At 41.8% G+C, this 21,661-nt stretch overlaps 3 protein-coding genes and 5 non-coding genes across 13 annotated transcripts in view; 1 reads left to right on the top strand and 7 right to left on the bottom strand.

The window, feature by feature from the left end:
* The window catches only part of LOC132230218 (kininogen-1-like), a 433,809-nt gene that overhangs the window by 359,858 nt on the left and 52,290 nt on the right, over nucleotides 1-21,661 (bottom strand). The gene's annotated exons all lie outside the window — the stretch shown is intronic.
* RFC4 (replication factor C subunit 4) lies at nucleotides 591-16,428 on the top strand. 4 transcript variants are annotated; one of them, XM_059687310.1, is made up of 11 exons: nucleotides 592-837; nucleotides 2,302-2,444; nucleotides 4,504-4,582; nucleotides 7,592-7,671; nucleotides 9,820-9,939; nucleotides 11,888-12,031; nucleotides 12,210-12,330; nucleotides 12,998-13,123; nucleotides 14,308-14,388; nucleotides 14,466-14,582; nucleotides 14,664-16,428. In XM_059687310.1, exons 2-11 carry the CDS (start codon nucleotides 2,314-2,316, stop codon nucleotides 14,757-14,759), a joined length of 1,095 nt encoding a protein of 364 aa, XP_059543293.1. In that variant the 5' UTR covers nucleotides 592-837; nucleotides 2,302-2,313; the 3' UTR covers nucleotides 14,760-16,428. The 4 variants fall into 4 exon arrangements, with proteins under 4 accessions (XP_059543295.1, XP_059543293.1, XP_059543296.1 ...); XM_059687312.1 differs by lacking the exon at nucleotides 9,820-9,939 and having other exon boundaries at nucleotides 591-837; XM_059687313.1 differs by lacking the exon at nucleotides 12,998-13,123.
* On the bottom strand, nucleotides 14,807-21,071 carry EIF4A2 (eukaryotic translation initiation factor 4A2). Of its 3 annotated transcripts, none has more exons than XM_059687307.1 (11): nucleotides 20,946-21,071; nucleotides 20,100-20,145; nucleotides 19,881-20,013; nucleotides 19,460-19,599; nucleotides 18,541-18,709; nucleotides 18,344-18,453; nucleotides 17,956-18,099; nucleotides 17,506-17,643; nucleotides 17,172-17,261; nucleotides 16,871-16,950; nucleotides 14,807-15,591 (listed from the first exon to the last, which is right to left on the bottom strand). In XM_059687307.1, exons 1-11 carry the CDS (start codon nucleotides 20,972-20,974, stop codon nucleotides 15,447-15,449), a joined length of 1,224 nt encoding a protein of 407 aa, XP_059543290.1. In that variant the 5' UTR covers nucleotides 20,975-21,071; the 3' UTR covers nucleotides 14,807-15,446. The 3 variants fall into 3 exon arrangements, with proteins under 3 accessions (XP_059543290.1, XP_059543291.1, XP_059543292.1); XM_059687308.1 differs by lacking the exon at nucleotides 20,946-21,071 and adding an exon at nucleotides 20,770-20,918; XM_059687309.1 differs by lacking the exon at nucleotides 14,807-15,591 and adding an exon at nucleotides 16,310-16,420.
* LOC132232169 (small nucleolar RNA SNORA4) lies at nucleotides 17,006-17,142 on the bottom strand. Its single transcript, XR_009452312.1, has one exon. It is a non-coding gene; the product is annotated as a small nucleolar RNA SNORA4 (small nucleolar RNA).
* LOC132232129 (small nucleolar RNA SNORA63) lies at nucleotides 17,323-17,454 on the bottom strand. Its single transcript, XR_009452276.1, has one exon. It is a non-coding gene; the product is annotated as a small nucleolar RNA SNORA63 (small nucleolar RNA).
* LOC132232261 (small nucleolar RNA SNORA81) lies at nucleotides 17,732-17,909 on the bottom strand. The gene has a single exon (XR_009452378.1). It is a non-coding gene; the product is annotated as a small nucleolar RNA SNORA81 (small nucleolar RNA).
* LOC132232130 (small nucleolar RNA SNORA63) lies at nucleotides 18,171-18,297 on the bottom strand. The gene has a single exon (XR_009452277.1). It is a non-coding gene; the product is annotated as a small nucleolar RNA SNORA63 (small nucleolar RNA).
* LOC132232266 (small nucleolar RNA SNORD2) lies at nucleotides 19,701-19,769 on the bottom strand. The gene has a single exon (XR_009452383.1). It is a non-coding gene; the product is annotated as a small nucleolar RNA SNORD2 (small nucleolar RNA).

Here is a 21,661-nt window from a genome sequence, read left to right as displayed (position 1 = left end):
GCCAAAGGGAGGCCAAAGGGGGGAACAGGGAGCCTCAGGGCACCCTCTTGTGGCAAAAGATCCACTCCACCCTCCCCAGTGGCCGCCCTCGGGGAGAAGCAGGTTGAAAGCAGAATTCCCCTCGGAGGTGCCAGCGAGACGCTGCCTTGGCATTAAGTTCACAGTGACGTTCAGGCCATGCAGGTTCGAACCCCGAAAACGGAGTGGGCCTCTGGAGACCTTGGGTGGTCGCGGGATTCCCGAGGCCCGCACCCGCTCCCCCAACCGCCGGGGTAGGCGAGCAGCGGCCGACGCCACCCCCACTCCTCCCCTCCCCCTCCCCCTCCCCCCACTCCCGGCGCGCAGAGCAGGCGGGTTCCGGCGCCAGGTCTCCTCCTGTCGGTCGCGGCCGGAGGCCCGAGGCCCCAGGCCCCAGTGGGACGAGTGCGCGGGGACGGGGTGTGTTATATTTCCACCTCTTCAGTCACTCGGTGCCAATCTACGCATCCCTAAAAGCCTGCGTGTCTCCTCCGGAGGAAACGGCTCCTTTAACCGGGGGCGGGAGCGCGGCGGACCGGAAGTGACGTGGCACCCGCGAATTCCCGCCCTGCCCTGCGCCCGCCCCTCCGTGGCGGGAACTGAGGCGGCTGTGCAGGTCAGTCGCCGTGTCAGGCCGCTCGCGGCTCCCGGAGCCTCTTATTTTCAGGTTGGGGAACGGAGCTGAGACTGCGACACCGCCTCGCCCCTTCATCGTCCGGGAACCCCGGGAACCAGCCGGCAGCGTCCTCGCTTCGGGGTCGGGCGGCTGGAAGGCCCAGGCGGTGCCCGGGAACGCGCGCGGAGAGCGGGGGATCACAGGTGACCAGCTGGAGAGCCGGCGAAGGCCGCCTTCTCCCCGCTCCACTCCCGCGCCCGCCATGCCCCTGGGCTGCCTTGCACCCACCTAGTGGCGCGCGCGGAGCTGGACCGCGCTGCGGCCCGGCTACCTCCTACCCCTTCCGCACATGGAGGCACCGGACAGCATCTGTCCGAGTCCTGCTCTGGGATGTATTGCTATAGAGCAGCCTGTGGCGGGGATGGAGGAATTCAACACATTGCAAACCTTAGCTGTTCACAGATATTAGCGTTGTATTTTGTTTGAGGATATACCCGCAGGCCAAGCACAGAGCTACGTGTTTGCACAGTTCTTTGATTTAACTCAGTTATGGAACAGGCCTTAGCTCCTTGTACAGGAGGGGAGCTTGTGTCTCAAATCTGAATTCAGTCATCAAATATTATGGAGCATCAGTCATGTACCAGTCAGTGCACTAGGCCTTGGGGACACAGCAGTGAAAAATACAGAATGGCCACTAACGCTGGGAGTTTTCAGGCAAGCGAAGGATGCCTTTCTGTCCCTAAAAAAACGTACTTCTGTTTACTTGAATGTTAATACTGGTTATCTCCAGGGTGAGATTTTTGCATGCATTTTTTAAACTCTGGCTTTTCTGCCATGTTTTGATTTCTTCAAATGAGCAAAAACAGCTATTTCCATTTTAACAACAGACTCCGGGATGGTAGGACTCTCCCCAGAAAGAAAAAAAAGCCGCTGAGTCCTAGCTGGTTTGGCTCAGTGGATAGAGCGTCGGCCTGAAGGGTCCCGGGTTCGATTCCAGTCAAGGGCACATGCCCTGGTTGCGGGCTCGATCCCCAGTGGGGGCGGAGGGGGGAAGGGGGGGCCATGCAGGAGGCAGCCATCAATGATTCTTTTCATCATTGATGTATCTCGCTCCCTCTTCCTTCCTCTCTGAAATCAATGTTAAAAAAAAAAAAAAAAAGCCTCTGAAGCCAGTAATTGGCGCTGCCAGTAAAACAGACCCTTGAGTGGAGCTCTAGCTTCTGCCCCCCCCCCCCATCCCCCAAAGTGGAGGTTCTCTTTGTGGTCCCAGCACTCCTAACTGCTGAGCCCATTCCAGAGTCTGAACTGGAACTAGGCCCATGATCAAAGGGAAGAGGCTATAGAGGCCCATGTAGAGTTGGGCCATTAATGACATCATCTTTATCAAAAAGTTTGGAACTCAAATTTTTCTGACATAAGATTTATCTTTACTCTGTCACCTCCTCACTGTAAATATATTCTGATTTCCCTAAGCACTGTGACCTCTTTTATGTCCCTGCAGCCTTCAGCACAATGCAGTCAGAGGGTGCTAGGTCATGGGGTTGGTGTTCTTTACTAAATAAGTAATTATTGAATATCTTTGCACAAGGTTAAAGTGCACTTTCAAGCGGTACTTCTTCATAATGGTTTCCAAAGAGCTTTTCTTTTTCTGTCTTGCACCTGGTCAGGGTGAAGTAACCATGCAGGCATTTTTAAAAGGCACATCCATCAGTACTAAACCACCGTTGACCAAGGATCGAGGAGTAGCTGCCACTGCTGGAAGCAGTGGAGAGAACAAGAAAGCCAAACCTGTTCCTTGGGTGGAAAAATAGTAAGAACTCTTGTGGTTTTGTTGAAATTGTTAATAATTACATTTCTAATTCCTTTTTTTTTTCTTAATGGGGGATGATTTGCTTGGTTTAGATGTTGTCCTTGAAAATCACCCAAGGATGTTAAGTCGTAGAACCTTGGTACTGAAAGGTACCTTAGAATGATCTAATTTAATTCCCTTATTTATGAACTAAGATCTTCTGTATAACTCAGGTCTATGGTTTTAGGGGCCGGGATACATACAGCATTGAAGAAAACATAACTTTTTTTATAAGCCGGCTTTTGATCAGGAGTTCTACTTAAGTTCAAGTAATCTATTCCCCTTTCATTAATGATAGGTGGAAATTGTTGAGTTTGTTTTTTTTTTATACGTTTTTGGCAAAAACAACACTTGAAGTCACACTTAAATTTCAATCAGCTAGCCAAAACCGGTTTGGCTCAGTGGATAGAGCGTCAGCCTGCGGACTGAGAGGTCCCGGGTTCGGTTCCGGTCAGGGGCATGTACCTGGGTTGCGGGCACATCCCTGGTGGGGGATGTGCAAGAGGCAGCTGATCGATGTTTCTCTCTCGTCGATGTTTCTAACTCTCTCTATCTCTCTCCCTTCCTCTCTGTGAAAAATCAATAAAATATATTAAAAAAAAAAAATTTCAATCAGCTAAGTAGTAGGATGACAAATAGTAGTTGTAACTCCGGGTGTAGCCTCAATTACCAAGGGTTTGCAGATTGCTTATAGACCCTAGAGGCCCTCATGTTTTGTTTGGCGCTGACAATTCTTTTAAAAACGGCAAGTTTCACATAAAAATCTAGATATTTTTAAATTTAAAAAATATATTATGCAAGGGGAGAAAAAAATCTAGATTTTCAGCTCCTCAGGAGATTAGGCAGCCTCTAGATGCAAATTCTCACCTGACAACAGTTAGATGGACTTGGATACTGCTTCTCATTTTGGAAAGGTCATGTGTTCCTCAATTCACCATAGTCCCTATTTTCTTTTGCCTTATACTCTGCTTTCTTCACTCTTGTTGTCTACCTGGCCTCTGCAAGTATTTGAATAAAAAACTGGTTTATAACATACACTGGTTTTTCTAGAAAACATTATCTAACATGAAATTCCTGCCTGGCTCTGATCCAAGTACTTAGAAAAATATGACTCAGAGAGTTTCAGATTAGTAAACTAAGCACAAAGCCTAATCTTAGGGTTGGAAGTATATCTGTTCAAGCTTCTCTTAAAATCATTAGTTAATGATTTAAGAAGAAAATTATATGTTATACTTCATATTGATTAAACTTACTTTGTTAGCTCTAAGTGAAGTGAATAGATATGCATTTTTTGTGCAGTTAATGGAAAAAACTGGTATTAACCAATTAAAAATATAATAACTATATTTATGTAACTGTATTAACCAAAATAGTTGCCTATCATGAGGTTACTAAATAGTTCTCTTTTTTCACCTGAAGTGCATGATCTTGTCAAAATATAATACTTTCGGCCCTGGCTCAGTTGACTGGAGCATTATCCCGAGCACCAAAAGGTTATAGGTTTGATTCCCATTCAGGGCACATATCTAGGTTGTGGGTTCAGTCTCTGGTTGGAGTGCATATAGGAGGCAACCAATGTTTCTCTCTCACATTGATGTTTCCCTCTCTTTCTTTCCTCTTCTCCCCCCTCTCTCTCCCACCATTCCTATCTCTAGAAAAATCAATAAAAAAAAACATATCCCTGGGTGAGGATAAATATATATATATATATATCATATTACTTTCTAGGCAAGTGTTCACTTTAAATTTTTAAGCACTTGGCATTTGTAGTGTAGTAAAATCCTTTTAATTTTGGTAAGCATAACATGCAAATTATGTGTCTGAAAAGTGAAAAATTACTTCACTCCTTTAGTATGTATTTGTTTAAGGTACAAATGGCGTTTCCACCTACTTCCAATTATGAAAGTTTCTCATTACCAATATGAGAATTATCATCAGTATTGTAGCAAAAAGAACACTTGGAAATTTCTCTGTGGCTACTATAATATACAAAATAACCTTTGTTGTTGTTTTTTTACAGTCGTCCAAAATGTGTGGATGAAGTTGCTTTCCAGGAAGAAGTGGTTGCAGTACTGAAAAAGTCTTTAGAAGGAGCTGATGTGAGTAGCAGATGATGTTTAATGTCATTGGGAGATTCACCCTCTTCCTTTATAACCCCCACCCCCTTTAAATACTATGATATGTATACAGCGGGGCCTTGATGACTATTTGTACAATGGATGATTAGTTCAACAAGTATTTGTTGAGCATCTCCAATTCTATCCTATGGCATTGTTATATAGTACTCAAGTATAGACCATTGAGCAAGACAGACTGGATCTCTTTGCTCATGAACTTTTATTTTGGTGGGGAACAATAGAGTAAACATAGAAGCCAAATAAGTAAGAGAATTCTAGATAACGATATGTGCTGTAAAGAAGAGTCAAGAGTTTCTTTGAAAGTGTAATTTCTTTAGTAGTTACAAAATTGTCACAGGGCAATTTTGTACAGCATAGGGAATATAGTCAATAATTTTGTATGGTGCCAGATGCGTACTAAACCTATGGGGGAGGGATCACTTCTTAAATTATATAAATGTCTAACCGTGATGCTGTACATCTGAAACTAATATGAAATAATATTGAACATTAACTATACCTGAAAAGGAAAAAGCATAATTTTTCACCTAATTTTAGGATTTGGTTTGAACTACCATACAAAAAAATTGAGCATTTAAGTCTGCTTATAGCATTGTGTCTCCTACTTTGATGAGTAGGATAAAATGCCCTTGGGTGACTTGTATTTTAGATCAGCAGTTGCCAAATGGTGTCCGCGGACCACTGGTGGTCCGTGAGGTCCAAAAGGTTGGTTACCACTGCTTTAGATTATTCAGAGACAAACTAAACCCATATAAAGAATTAGCAGTTTAGGGACATACGTAATACTTTCAGCAATAAAGATTTAATTTTTAAAAATTAGTTTAAAATTGCATATGATAAAGTGCTTTAAGAACTCAGGGAAGGAAGAGAAAAGTTACAGATGAAAGTAGTATTTGGTTTTTGCTTTATTCCCTAGATTGGCTTCCTTCCTCTTACCCTGGCTGCTTTGAAATAGAGATTCTTGTGGTTTTTGCTGCCATTGTTCTCTTCCTGGAATTACAGTACAACAGTGCATATTTTGAAAGAAGTTATATTTATAAAACTATTCAAAATATTTCTCTTGCCATAGCCAGTGGTGCTCAGAGGTTAGAACAGCAGCCAACACACCGAATTCTTGGTCAAGGGCAAGTACTTGGGTTACAGGTTTGATTCCGGCCCCTGTTGGGGGCAGCGTGTGGGAGGCAAGTGATTAATATGTCCCTCTCACATCAATGTTTCTCTCTCTGTCTCCCCTCACCCCCCTCCCACCCTCGTCCCTTCCACTCTCTCTAAAAATCAGTGGAAAAAATATCCTTGGGTGAGGTAGGAGAAGTGGTGAGCAGATTATGGATGTCCTTAAAGATTATGGTAAACCAGTCGATTTGTTTGTCTGCTTCTGTTTTCCTACATGCAAATATGAAGCCAGTGAATAGTTTTAAGTAACAAGCAGAGCAACATTAATTTGGGTAAAGAATGAATGGATGGGGAAGGGTGGAGGTTGGGGGTTAGGCAAGAGTAGAAGCAAATAAACGACTGCCTAGTTTCCTATGTGCAATTATTTCCCTACATGAAAGGACATACTGAAGAATGTACAGTTTTGTAAGAGAGCTCATTAGAAATTTTTACATTTATTAATCTGTACCACAGATCAATTGCCTGCTTTATAAGGAGCCAAGCTAGCTATATTTAAGGTATAAAAGAAGATAACCAGTTATTTAACCTTATCCTTCTTTCTCTAGTGAATTCTCCCTGATATATGCAGGCATCCTACAGAGTACATGATCATGATGTGGAATACTGCCTGGCATTATTAGATGCTTAGTTCTTTTAATGTTTCTGTTTTTGCAGTCTCAACTCATTCAAAGCCCTAATATGTTTTTTCACTCCTTTTTCCTCAGTATTGGCCAAATCCAATTACTCCTTTGTTCTGTTTCCACTTTGAAATAACTGACATCTTTATCAAGTATAAAATCTTGCCCAATGCTGAGCGAAAGGGTGGGATAGGGACCTGGCAAAAGCCTGGGGTTCTGAAATAAAAGGTTTCTAATTTCAGCTTTGAAAATTCCACCTAAGTAAATCAGGAATAGAACAATCATAAATATGATTCAATTTAAGGTATTAGAAAAACATATTGGGGAAGAAGTCATCTATCTTCTACATATATAAAAGGCTAATATGCTAACTGTGCCTCCTACCTTCCAACTGGTCACCATGATGCGCACTGACCACCGGGGGGCAGTTCTCAGGTGACACACCCCAAAACCAGAGAGGAGGGAGCCCAATTCCTCCAAGGCCAAGTGATTCCCCTTAGGCCATGGGTTATGTTGTTGCTGGGACGCTGTTGGCCCTGAATCTGGTTTACTGCACACTTGCCACTTGCATTTGCGTTCCACACACTGTACAACAGCAACTTTACAGAGTGCCCTCTCGCATTCTGGGGCCCCTTGGGATGTCAGAGAGTTGGTTTCGGCTTGATCCCCGCACGCCAGGCTGAGGGACCCCACCTGCCGGAGGGACTTCGTTCACTCCACAGACACCGGGGAGGGACTTTGGGAGGTTGGCTCTAGAGTGTGATGGGGCATCTCACCCAGTCACGCCCTGCCAGCCACCTTCTAATTAATTTCCTTTCAACGTGCACGAATCCATGCACTGGGTCACTAGTAGTATTATATGGAAAAGCAGGATTTAGAACTGAATACTGTGATACCAGTTATATTAAGAAACCTGTTTATTAAGATACTAGAGACCCAATGCACAAAATTCATGCAAGGGGCTTGGCCCACGCAGCCCCGGCTGGCCCTCGCAGCCCTGACTTCGTCTGGAATGTTGTCCGGATGGTCATTTGGCTGTCCAGTCTAATTAGCATATTAGCTCTTTATTATATAGGATACGTACCCACTCTATTGGGGAAATTATTACAGTGTTCCAGACATTTTCAGTCTTCCTTTATTTGTGCCAGAGTACAATTTTAAAAAAATTTAATTTCTACAGCTCCCCAATCTCCTGTTTTATGGGCCACCTGGAACTGGAAAAACATCCACTATTTTGGCAGCAGCGAGGGAACTCTTTGGGTAAGTTGAAATATCTTTTAGACTTGACACTGAAAATATCTGGTACTGCTTTTCTTTCTCTAAAAATTTGCATTTGGTTTTTCTGTGAGATTGTTGGGTTTGTTTTCATTTCTGAATGTTTTATTAATCCAGTGGGCCGATTCCCAGTTCCTCTCCTCCAGTAAATTTGCTTGCCTACATCTTTTGTGACCTTCATTCTGAACCTTATTCAGTGTTTGAATATATTACACACAGGGAGCCCCATGATATATATGTATATATATGTATATATATATGTATATATTTGTATATATATGTATATATTTTAATCCTTATCTGAGAATATGATTTCATTGATTTTTAGAGAGAGGAAGGGAGGGGGATAGAGAGAGAGAGAGAGATGAGAGAAACATAGATCACTTGCCTCCCGTATGCTCTCTGACGAGATATCAAACTTGCAACCTAGGTATTGAACCCACAGCCTTTTGGTGAATGGGATGGTGCTCTAACCAACTGAGATACCCAGCCAGGGCATGATTTTATATATATACATATATATAAATATATTTTTAATATATTTTTATATATATATATATTTTTTTTTTATTTCTGAGAGGAAGGGAGAGGGAGAGAAACATCAATGATGAGAGAGAATCATCGATCGGCTGTCTCCTGCACGCCCCTCACTGGGGATCGAGCCCGCAACCTGGGCATATGCCCCTGATTAGAATCGAACCCACAACCCTTCAGTTCGCAGTCCAATGCTCCATCCACTGAGCCAAACTGGCAAGGGCTTATCACTATTTATTATGATTTTGGGCCCAGAAAACCCAGCCTGTCTCCAGTCACATCAATCATTTCATCACACTCTTAATTATTGCGCTAACATGTTTCGTATGATCAAATCTGTTGTGTCTGATGCTACTGACCGCACCACCTCTGGAGTTCCTTCTTGCACTGGCTTTCCTAGGCCCTGCCTCTGGAGTGGCTGGACCAGATTCTTACCCTCAGGCATCCTGAGTGTAAGCAGAGTGTATGGTCACTGATACAGCGTGATTCTAGGTATAGAAAATCTCTGTGAGCCACCTTCCTAGAGTCCTCTTCTTAGATTCTGTCTTGGCTTAGCCAACCATTGTTTAGGAGCCCTCTACCTAGAAAAGATATTAGCTTGGGTCTGATACCCATGCAACATGCTCCAACATAGCAAAGATAGCTTTTTGGAAAAATATTTAGGAAAAATAAAACATTTAAATCTAGTTTTTTTATTAAAAGTATGTATAAATAAGTACAAAAATTACTAGAAGGAATCTTTCAAAATAGTGCTTTGGGTGTGCCAGTTGTTTTAATTATCTTTTGATTTCTCAGATTTCCCTACAGTGAATTACTTTTAATAATTTTCTTAAAAACTCACGTTAAGCCCTAGCCAGTTTGGCTCATTGGATAGTGTCAGCCTGCAGACTGAAGGGTCCTGGGTTCGAGTCCAGTGAAGGGCACATGCCCAAGATGGGGGCTTGGTCCCCAGTAGGGTGTGTGCAGGAGGCAGCCAATCCATGGTTCTCTCTCATCATTAATGTTTCTCTCTCCCCCTTCCTCTCTGATATCAATACAAATATAATAAATAAATAAACTCACTTTAAAATAATCATTCATGTTTTAGCCTAGTAATTTTACTTATAGTAAGCTACCCTATGGAAATAATTCAAAATGTACTGTATTGCAGCATTATTTAAAATTGCAACCTACTTAAAAATAAACGTCTAACAATAGAAGGATGTTAAATAAGTAAATGGTGGTACAGTCATAAGATGAAATGTCATATAGCTATTATAATGGCATTTCGGGAGCTTCACATAGCTATAAAAATAGTATTTTGATTGGTTGCAAGATGGCAAGATGATTATGATACAATACAAAGTGGAAAATTGATTTAAAATTTTATATATTATGTGATATCATTTACCTATATTTTTTAAAAAGCATGGAAGAAAGCCAAAATGTTAACTGTATGTCTCTGCAAAAGAGAAAATACAGAAGCAATTGTGTACCTTCTATCCATATTGTTTAGTAGGTGGATTTTAAACTACTGCAAGATGTGCAAATGTTAAAATGTGGTTAAACCTCAGTTACTTACATGCTCTATGACATTTCATATTTGCTTCATTTTTACAGGCATGAACTTTTTCGATTAAGAGTTCTTGAGTTAAATGCATCTGATGAACGTGGAATACAAGTAGTTAGAGAGAAAGTGAAGAATTTTGCTCAATTAACTGTATCAGGAAGTCGTTCAGAGTAAGTTTCTCTTCTCCATACCATGTCATTGTGTTGTTTAAAATACATATTTCTGCCAAATTTACAACTTTTTTCATGTTGGACCATATTTTTATCTAAATTATTTAAAGCCAGAAATAAACTTTCCATTATAATTAATTTTGTTTAGCTGTCAAGGGTTTTCTACTGATATTTTGTCTAAGGAGTATTTATTAATTCAAATGTGATAGTTGGGTGTGCACACATAACAAAAATCCTGACTTTTGCTATTGTGTTATTTTTAAAAAGTCAACTCTATTAAGCTTCAGTGTGTATTTCATAGTAGGGTGACCATATAAGTTCTTGTCCAAACTGGGATGCTTTTAGAATGAAAAAGGAGGTATCTGTAATAATAAAAGCGTAATATGCTAATTAGACCAGAGGTCCTTCCAGATGTCCTTCGGTCCTTCTGGATGAAGCCGGGGCTGCGAGGGAAGCCCGGGTCCTGGGTACCTGCCAGCAGCTTGAGGGAAGCCCAGATCCCGGGTGCCTGCTGGCAGCCAGAGACAAGCCTGGGTCCCGGGTGCCAGAGGGAAGCCAGTGCTGGCAGTTGGGAGAAGGAAGGCCTACTCTTGCACAAATTTCGTGCATCGGGCCTCCAGTTATTAATAATTAAATAGGACTGCCCTAAATTAAACGGATGTTTAGCCAACTACTTATACTCCTCAGGTGGCAAAGTTTCAAGATTAAATTTTTGGTTCCTGGCATATATTTAAATTTATATCAGAGCACACATTAAGAATTTATAGGAAGTGAATGACTAATTTTTGATATCCACCTTGAATTGACAATGCATATAAATCATCTGATAAGGCACTTATATCAAGAATATATGAAGAACTCTTACAACTCAATAATAAAAAGACAACCTAATTTTAAAATGGGCAAGGTATGTGAACCAACATTACTTCAAAGATACACAAATGGCTGATAAACACATGAAAACATCATCTACATCATTATCCATTAGAGAAATGCCATTCAAAACCATGATGAGATGCCACTTTCCACTCACTAAGATGGCTATAATTAAAAATACAGAACATAGTAAGTATTGGCAAGGATGTGGAGAAATTGGAACCCTTATACATTGCTGGTTGTAAAGTAAAAAGATTCAGCCACTTTGAAAAGTTTGGCTAAAAGTTAAACATAGATTTACCACATGACCCGGTAATTCTACTCCTAGGCATGTACCCACAAGAAATGAAAACATGTCTATTCAAAACATGTACACAAATGTTCATAACAGGATTATTCATAATGGTCAAAACATGGAAACGACCCAAATACCCATCAACAAATGAATGGACAAATAAAATGCAGTATATCCATTTGCCATATTATTTAAAAGTAATGAATAGCACTGCAATAATAGGGATGAACCTTGAAAATATTATGCTAAGTGAAAGAAGTCAATCATAAAAGACAACATGTTAGATTGACATCCTATGATTCCATTTATGTGAAACTAGAGGCCCAGTGCACGTATTCGAGCACCGGTGGGGTCCCTTGACCTGGCCTGTGGGGATCAGGCTGAAACCGGCTCTCTGACATCCCCTGAGGGCTCCTGAGGTATCCGGGAATCGGTCTCCCTCCTCTCTACTTCCAGGTGCATCATCCAAGAACCACAGCTGCCAAGTCACTGCAGCTTGGCAGCTCCTACGTTGAGCGTCTGCCCCCTGGTGATCATTGTGCATCAAAGCTACCGGTCAGACAGTCACTTAGGCTTTTATATAGAGAGGTGTCCAGAATAGGGAATTTTGGAGACAGAAAGTAGAGATCATGATTGCCTGTGGCTGAGAGAGTTGGGAGAGAAGAGGAGTAACTCCTCTTGGGCATGAGGCTTTTCTTTGGGAGGATGAGTATGTTATAAAATTAGATTGTAATGATGATAGGTGAATTATTACTCCTATGTGTTTCTCTGAATCAGTGGGAAGCCATGTCCTCCTTTTAAGATTGTGATTCTGGATGAAGCAGATTCTATGACCTCAGCTGCTCAGGCAGCGTTAAGACGTACCATGGAGAAAGAATCTAAAACCACCCGATTCTGTCTCATCTGTAACTATGTCAGTCGGTATGTATATTGCCTTAAAGATAGATGCTAGGCAGCCTTATTTTGCTAACCAGGAGAGAAAAAAAAAATCAATGTTTCAAGGCTATATTAATATCTCCATCAAATCTTGATAAAAATGAGTTCTTTGGGGGAAATCCTTCTTTTAGACACTGACTTATTTTTTTCCTTTATTTTACAGAATAATTGAACCTCTGACCTCCAGATGTTCTAAATTCCGCTTCAAACCTCTGTCAGATAAAATTCAACAGCAGCGATTACTAGACATTGCTGATAAAGAACATGTCAAAATAAGCAATGAGGTATTATTAGTTCTTGTACTTGCTAATTATGTTGATGAATGCATATGAAGAGGCCCTGAAAGGAGTCATGTGTGTTGCTTCAATTTCTGATGCCAATTCTTCAGGCAAAATTAAGCTAAATGAACAATTGTAATGTCTAGGAATTACAGATTTAGTCTTTCTGTTACTATTAGCAATTTAATTATCTATTAGTATTTTAGAGACCCAAAACTGGGGCAGATTTCATACATATAATACAAATTCTGCAGCAACAAATCTCTATAATGACAAGATTTTAGTCTCCTAGCTAATAACTCCACTTCAAAAACTTATTTGGTATGAAATTCTGGTACAGTGATAGAATATATAGGCCTTTTATTCATTATAACACAATTTAACCATAATTTGAATTTTCTTTATGTAATCAAAAAAGTAGGATGAGAAGTATCAAATATCTGTCTGCAACTTTCAAAGGCAAGAGATCTCTATCCTTCCACTGGACTGAGGCTGTCTCCATGAATTCTCCAACTATAGGACTAATAATATTCCCTCAAAAATGGAAATAAATTTCATTTCTTCCCAGTAACTCTTGGCTAAAACATAGTGCTTTTCACTTTATTAAGATCAAAAAACTTTAAATGGTCGTCACAGATAAAAAACACACAAAAACACTTTTTTTTCTTTTCAGGGACTGTCTTGTCTTGTTCAAGTATCAGAAGGAGATTTAAGAAAAGCCATTACATTTCTTCAAAGTGCTACTAGATTAACAGGTGGGAAGGAGGTCACAGATAAAGTGATCACAGACATTGCTGGGGTAAGAGCATTAGTTATTCTGAAATTCTTTTAGGCAGCTTTTAGAGAATTTTCACCTAACAAGTATATATAGAATGCTTTGTTATGTGTTTAGTCCACTCAGGGTGCTGTAACAAAATACCAGACTGAGTGGCTTACAAACTCTAGAAATTCATTTAATAACTCTGGAGTCTGGGAAGTCCAAGGTCAAGGTGCCCAGATTCCCTGTGGTGAGGACCCACTTTCTAGTTCTTGGACTCCTAATTCATAGATGGCCTGCATCTTCCTATGGCAGAAGGGAGCTCCCTGGGCCCTTTTATGACACTAATCCCATTCATGAGGGCTTCACCCTCATGACCCCATCACCTCCCAAAGGCCTACCTCCGAATATTTTAGGGATTTTTTTTCCACATAAATTGGGGAGGGGGTTACATTTAGTCTATAGCATGTGCCAAGTACTGTGCTAGGAACAGTACTAAGTGAATAACCTGGGAGTATCAGAATGTTGCAGGGATCTTTGTTGAAACTAGTACAGATATCCCATACCTCCAACATCCATCCCCCCTCTGATGTCTTTCCTTATAAATGTATGTAGTCTATTCTGACAAAGTCATAACTTTGTAGTCAACTTTTAAGAGAAATCTTTTGTTAAATAGAGGGCCACACCGGTCTTTGAATACTCCTTTGAGGCTTTATTGCATGTTCATACCATAATTAAACAGCATTAGTCCCTTTTTTCTGGGTACTAGGGATTATTTAAACCAATCTCTTTAGAGGCATCTTTCCTTGGAGAAAGGCACTTTCCCTTAAAATTACTTTAACCACTGCTTTGGGGAATGACAGCCACTAGGATATCGGCCACTGTTAAAGCCAGCAAGTCCAAACTTAGTTTTCAAGGATTTTAAAAGTAATGTATCATCCTTATTGCATTGTAGTGACTGGATTAATGTATTGGCATAGCCACCTGGAGAACATATTTAAATTTCAGGTCCAGTACCTTTTTCTGGATCACCTATCAGCTCAGAATTAAGACCCTTTTCTAGTTTCTTGCCTTTTCAACTCTGGATTGACTTACCACCAGGATAGCAGTTATCAGCTTTATGTCATTTTACACAGTGAAGCAACGGAACATGGAACAGAAGGGAGTGGGCACAGGCTTGGCAGAGTTATGTCCAAACTACCTTCCCCCCCAAATTATCTTTTTAGGTAATACCAGTTGAGACAGTTGATGGAATATTTGCTGCATGTCAGAGTGGCTCTTTTGACAAGCTAGAAGCTGTGGTAAAGGTAAAAGTTTTAAGTTACTTTACTAACTTTGGGGGAAGAGAAAAATTAAATGTTGACACCATGTAATTTTGTTACAGGACTTAATAGATGAAGGACATGCAGCAACTCAGCTTGTAAATCAACTTCATGATGTAGTTGTAGAAAATGATGCTCTTTCTGATAAACAAAAGTCCATTATTACAGAAAAACTTGCTGTAAGTAGGCACCTTTGTACATTTCAGCAGAATACTTCTACCTAAAAGGGACAATTATCTAACCTTTTCTTTTTCTTGCAGGATGTTGACAAGTGTTTAGCAGATGGTGCTGATGAACATCTGCAATTGATTAGCCTCTGTGCCACTGTGATGCAACAGTTAACCCAGAATTGTTAAAACCATATTCAATTCATACTGTTTTACAATAAAATAATGAAAGCACCTTTAAAGTGAATATACAATTTATTTAACATTCAAACTTCATTAAGACATGTGCAATATGGCAATTTTACTGGGGGTTTAACCCTACCTAGGATATGATTGCTTGCTGGGGTGTAGCAACAGGGTCCAGTTCACACTTAGCACTAATTAAATACTTTATTGAATAAATACAATACCAAACAAAATGCATTCAAATGCTTCCTAAAAAAAAAATCAATTTTAAAGGCCTTCTATTCAGGCTAATGACAAACACAATAAAGGCAGATAAGCTAGTTTAACATAATTGGCTGATTTTATACAGCACTTATATCTTTTAGTCCACAAGTATATTATTAAATGATAGAGAACATCTAATACAACCATTTCTACATAACTAGGAAATAAATTTCTAAGAAAAAAAGATTTTACAGACCCCATCTTTTGTACCCAACCCCAACAGTCTAACTCTAGAGGATAAAGCCAATGACTCTCCTCACAAGAGCTCACGACTAAAGTCGCTTTGCTATCAAAATCTGTATTTCTGATCCGTTATGAGCATTGAGACAAGATTCAAATATTCCCAAAGAAAGAAGCACAATGCACGTTGTGATCGCCTAGTCAGCAACAGCGAGCACTGCATTCAAAACTATCTCATCCTGGGAATTAAATAAGGTCAGCCACATTCATTGGCATTTCCTCCACTGTAGTATTGTAGAAAGTCTCAATGTCACGAAGAATCCTCTTGTCTTCTTCAGTAACAAAGTTTATAGCCACACCTTTCCTCCCAAATCGACCCCCTCTGCCAATTCTGTGTAAGAAAAGAAAATAGCAATTAGAATGTTACTTCTAACAATGCATGAGTTACTGAACATGATGATCCACTTGTTAACCATCAGCTGCTGTTTACTTATCAAGGTTATAGTTCGTGCTTCTAATTGGAGCACTATCTGCTAATCAATATCTAGAGGGAAAAAAATCTTCCTTTGCAGTTAGTGCCAAAAGGATTCAAAGCTTGTCTGGCTGCAAAATGAGATTTTATCAGATGCCTTGAGCATTGTTATTTTTAAAGCAGATGACAGTATTGTGTTTGGGGTAGTGAAATTAAAAAAAAAAAAAAGCCCATACCAAAGTGGGCCAGCCAAGAGCAGAAGTCAGCCTGGGACAGATATAAACACACCGGGATGAAGCAAAAAAGAACAGTTATATAATCCATATCGGCGCACTTCTGGAACTGTAAACTGTAAATACAAATGCTGCACGGTTAACTATTGTCTAGGCTTACAACTTTTTCCAGTGGGAAAACAAGTATTTGGTATGGTAACCCAAACTCATCACTGCTTTTTGCTCAGTTGCACACGTTATAACTCAAATTACTCAAACGTGTTTACCTCCAAAGCAACTTTCTACCTTCCTGATAGAAACCAGACAATATAAAACCACCTAATAGGCTAATATACAAAAATGCCTTGGCTGGAGCAACTTAAAATATAAATAATCATTGACAAAAGAAAAACAAATATAAATACCGACTCGCTCTTTATTCAAACAGTGTGCTGTTTCGCTTATGATTCCACGTCCTAAATTACGTCAACGCCGTTTCTGAGTGCCATCTCGTCATCAACTGCTGCTATCGACTCCTGTATTTTTTAAAAAGTCTTTTTTTACATCATATAACAAAGTACAATTCAATTTATTTAGGGATAAAGCCACTATAACTAAACCAGGGACCGCTCAAATTGCTACCAGACAACACCAAGAAAATCCCAACTATTGTCACCAAGAAAGCACATGGACACACAAGAGCATCACAAAAAATAAAGCTCAAAAATAATCTAAGACCAACAGATCTAAACTAAAACAATCTAATCCATAGGTATGCAAGTCCACAATTTGGGCAATGTTTGCAATTGTTTTCCCACGGCATGACCAATGTTCCCAAGTACAATTTTTAATTTCATCTTACCAATTTGACACTGTCTACTGAATCAATTCCCTGACTTGAAGTTAACTTTCAGATAAATCAATCAGTAGAAAATACATGAGCTCATTTTACCAATACAGTAACAATCAAGGTAACATCTACTCACCTGTGAATATAGTTTTCACGATTGGTAGGTAGATCATAGTTTATAACCAATGACACTTGTTGCACATCAATCCCACGAGCCTGAAATACAATGGTATGGTATTAAAATTCTAATTGATAAACTAGAGACTTACATAATGTAGGCCACAAAATAGTAATGGGCTATATGTTTAGTGATATAGTCCACTGTGGAGTGTGGTCTTTATTCTCCCAAAGAGTCCAAGTTGGTAAAGGTTATTAAAAAACCTTCACCCAAAATAAAACTTTTGGTAGATCAAAATGAGCAGTTAAGATTTACTTACCAACAAGTCAGTAGTGATCAGAACACGGCTTGACCCTGATCGGAATTCCCTCATGATAACATCTCTTTCCTTCTGGTCCATGTCACCATGCTGCAAATTAACAAACCTTCATTCAAGAATCACCAGTCTGTCGATATTTATTTTAACAATTATGTATGAGACCAAGCGTCCCTGGCTGCTACAGGAGTCTAGCAGACAGGTATAGTTAAGAAACAACTTTATTTTGAGCAGGGGGAACGACAACACAGCACTTAACAGCTATATTGTAGTCTGAATCCTGCTTTAATAAGAGAAGACATTGTAATTACCACTACTAGTGTAGAACCACTCTTACCAGAGCAGAAACTGTGAAGTCCCTGGCATGCATTTTCTCAGTGAGCCAGTCCACTTTGCGCCTTGTATTGAGAAAAATAACGGCCTGTGTAATTGTCAGTGTCTCATATAAGTCACAAAGTGTGTCCAACTTCCATTCCTACAATATTTCAAAGAAAAAGTTAAGTCATTTAAATTTTGTTTACAATTTACAATAATTAAAAATTCGCTGTTAGGCTGATCAGAAGACATGTTGCACCAAATTTTAAGACAAAGGACACTGGACATTAAGAAAGAGGTCCACCCCAGTCTTTATCATCTAGTGCAGTTACTTTTCTTCTTGTGTGTACTCTGCTAGCATTATTACAAAAACCAAGATGTGATCCTAGTTTCTGCAATTTTAGCACAGTGCTTATACAAGAAGGTCAAAAATCGGGCTACATTTTTTATGTTTAGTAATTAGACAAGTTACCTCTCTTTCAACATTAATATAAAATTGTTTGATTCCTTCAAGGGTCAATTCTTCCTTTTTCACCAGAATTCGAATTGGATCTCTCATAAATTTTTTGGTCACCTCCAACACATCAGTTGGCATAGTGGCAGAAAGCAACACAACCTTAAAAAAAAAACAAAAAACCGATGTATCACACAAGTAGTTAGCTGAAGTTTTACAATACTCAAAAAACCATGTTTGAGGCCAAGCGTCTCTGCCTAGCTATGGAATTGTGCTAGACAAAGATAGTTATGCATCAATTGCTTTAAGCAGGGGGAACGACAATAAAACACTTCAGTTGTATTGTAACAGTTCCTGCATTAAAAACCTGACCTCCAGCTATTGAAGGGAGTGAAATAAAGCTCACCTGAATACTTGTATTTAATTTTTGGAAAATCTCATAGATTTGATCCTTAAATCCCCGGCTCAACATTTCATCTGCTTCATCCAAAACAAACATTTTGATCCATTTTGGAGCTGTTAAAAAGAAAACCATACTATCATCCCTAAATTTTAAAATTATTATAGTAAAAAAATTTATGCTCAATTGACAGCAATACTTACAAAGATATCTTCTGTTTAGCATATCAAACACTCTCCCTGGTGTACCAACAACAATATGTGGTGCTTCGGCCTGCAGTTTTTGCATTTCATTGCGAACATTGGTTCCGCCAATGCAGGCATGACAAGTTGCTCCCATATAGTCTCCAAGTGCCAGAATGACCTTTTGGATCTAAAAGGCAAAAGCCTTAATTATCCAACAGAATTACAGATTGTGACTAAACTTCCAAAGCATAATGGCAAATATGTGGGTCTACACAGAGCTTTTATGCATGCATAGCACTTAACTACTTCCAAGCTCAAAATGAAGACTGATCTAACTGCTTGGAGGTATAATTCCCTTGCAATGTCTTGTGCCTTGTCAAACTTGGGATCCTACTGTCCCAGGTACCTGCTAGATGAAGAACTAAAAACATGTCCTTTATTCTTCATTGTGTCGGGAGCCATAAATAGTGGGCCACGCTCTGCAATTACAGCTACAACTATCATTGCTACATTAATTTTCCCCAAAGGGCAGTGACATTGACCTCAATAAAGCCTACAGTTTTATTAGCAATGTGTACTTCAAAGCCTGTATTAGCAGTGAGTCTTGAAAACATATCATGCAAAAAGATGCACCATAATCTAGTAACATGTCACTGCAGTTTTCATGTTGCACAACTGCATTTAAACTTAAAATTGAGACCAGATCTAGTCCACCCTGAACAGAAAACTTTAGTTTCTCCATCTGTTATATAAACCTGCAAACCATACTTGCACACCCAGTTCCTACTTAACTTTTAACAAAAACTCCCTGCATGCATGGACAGTTAAAAGGAGGTTTCTGATAAGACCAATTTATACTGTTTTGAATTCTTCAGTTGTGAAACCTGAAACCTATGCAACACGCAAGCAGTTTGTTTTTTAACTACACTATCAATACCTGTTGTGCCAGTTCTCTGGTGGGGGCCAATACTAGTGCTTGGGTCTCCTTGAACTCAATCTCCAACTGTTGCAGGATGGAAATAGCAAATGTGGCTGTCTTGCCAGTACCTGACTGAGCTTGAGCAATCACATCATACCCTAAAAAAAGTAGGATACATATTTACCGATCCCACATCAAACCGTCACTTCTAGTTTACACTATGTATTCCATTTGGAACATGAAATATGCCCAAATAATCAAGTGATCAGCAATGAGTATTCTCTTCATTTCAGGTCAGTCCCGAAAGATGATTGCCATCATTTCACTTTAAGGAATACAAGTAGGTAGGTACTAGTCCCCCAGACTATTTGCCCTTTTATAATGCAGGTCTATGTAAAACAATGCTTAGCTGTGATCAAGTGCCAACGAATTCTTTTACCTTTAATACAAGGAATAATAGCTCTCTGCTGAATAGCTGAAGGCTTCTCAAAACCGTAAGCATAGATGCCTCGGAGAAGAGACTCCTTTAAATTCATATCGTCAAAGTTATCAACAATCTCATTCCAGTTGCTCTATAAAAAACAAACATTTAAAACGGAATAAATAGGATGACCAACCTCACCGGTCCACAGCTTCAAAATCCACACCCATTTCTTACCTCGATGACACCATCGGGTTCCATTCCCTCTGGGCCGCCATGTTCTCTGCGGACAGAAAGACCGCAGTTAGAGAACACCTTTCCAAGCCCCCCATCCGCACCTCAGGGAGGGGGCAGCCCTTCAGCCTCTCTCCCGTCCGGTTACCCTCCCCTCCCCTCCCCTCCCCTCCGCGTGGTCACTTCCTACTGAAACAGCAAAGGAAGCTGGCGGGGAAGGACACGCCATCTATCCCCCGAGCGCCCGCCGACAAGGCCGAGAGCGGGGACGGCCGGAAAAGCTCCGGGCGGCCGGCCCTTCCCCCAGCGCGCCCCGGTCTCGGCGGCGGGCCGTCTCGCGAGAGCGCCACACGCCGAGCTCCGCCCCTTACAATGCGCAAGCCGGTGATTGACGTGGGCAAAGGCCTGGCCGGGGCTAAGCCAACGGTTCGCCGAGCCCCGTGGCCGGCCCGGTCCCGGCACCTCCTGGTCGTGGCCGGTGGGTGCCGCGGCCTCCCTCCCCCACCTCCCTCCGCCCGCGCCCGTGGCCGCACATAAAGCTTCAGGCCGGTTACACCGCACGGGAGCGGCCTGCGCCACGGCCTTCCCCAAACGTCAGCTCCGTGCGGCACGGGCGGCGCCAGAAATCCAAAGGGCCTTCGGGAAAAGCCGCCACACCACTCCATCTCCGTACCCTTGTCTCCCTGCAGTCCGTGGCCCTGCCCATCATGGAAGCTTCTCGAAGGGCACAGGGGCGCCGTTCCCCGGGCAAACACCTATGAACCCGAGTTCCCCGCCTCCACGCCTGCCGCTACACCTCCCATGGCGCCGCATGACCTTCGCCGGCGGGCACCGCGGGCAGCGCCGTACCTGTTATAGTCCGCGGAGCCACCAGACATGTTCCGAAGAGCCGCTCAGCGCCCGACTGAAAAGACAGCGGGGCCGCGCCACCCGTTTTTTATAGGCTCGCGACCGGAACCCGTTTTCTGCGGAGGAATTTTCCCGTCGCTCTTCGGTGAGCCACAAAATTGTGACCCTGGGAGCCTTACCTCCGAAAATATCCGAGGCGGGTCTGTGGGAAAACCCAGGTTGGGTGTTTCAAGATACTGCAGGGTCGCTGGAAATCGCCGGACGCCGAGGGAAGGTCGGGACTCTTTGCTCGGAGGCGGAAGAATATTGCAGCAAGCGGTGCTCGACCCGCGTTCCCCTCCCACCCTGCACCTACGGGGTTTCCGCGTCCCTGAAGCGGAGGCTCCCGGCCGGACCTGGAGGCGGAAGCCGGAGGCGCGCCGGGTGCAGGTGGCCCGACCTCCCGGGGGTCCGTGAGCCGCGACCGTCCTTGTCCGCGGCGCCCGGTGCCAGAGAGACCGGCACCCCCACCCCGCGCCGCCCGGTTAAATAGCGGTGGGAACAGGGCATTTAATTTGACCCTGAAGGGCTGCCTGGCCTTTAGCCCGAGCACTTGATACCCATTCAGATAGGAAACGTGTAAAAGTCCTGCTGGGAAAGGCGGCCCCCGGCGCGTCCCGGAAAGCCCGGGTCCCCGCACTGAGCAGGGCGAGCGGGAGCGTGTGGCGGCGGCATCT

The sequence above is a fragment of the Myotis daubentonii genome, chromosome 3 (genome assembly GCF_963259705.1).
Source record: "Myotis daubentonii chromosome 3, mMyoDau2.1, whole genome shotgun sequence".
NCBI lineage: Eukaryota > Metazoa > Chordata > Mammalia > Chiroptera > Vespertilionidae > Myotis > Myotis daubentonii.
This window is presented reverse-complemented; position numbering and strand designations above follow the sequence as displayed.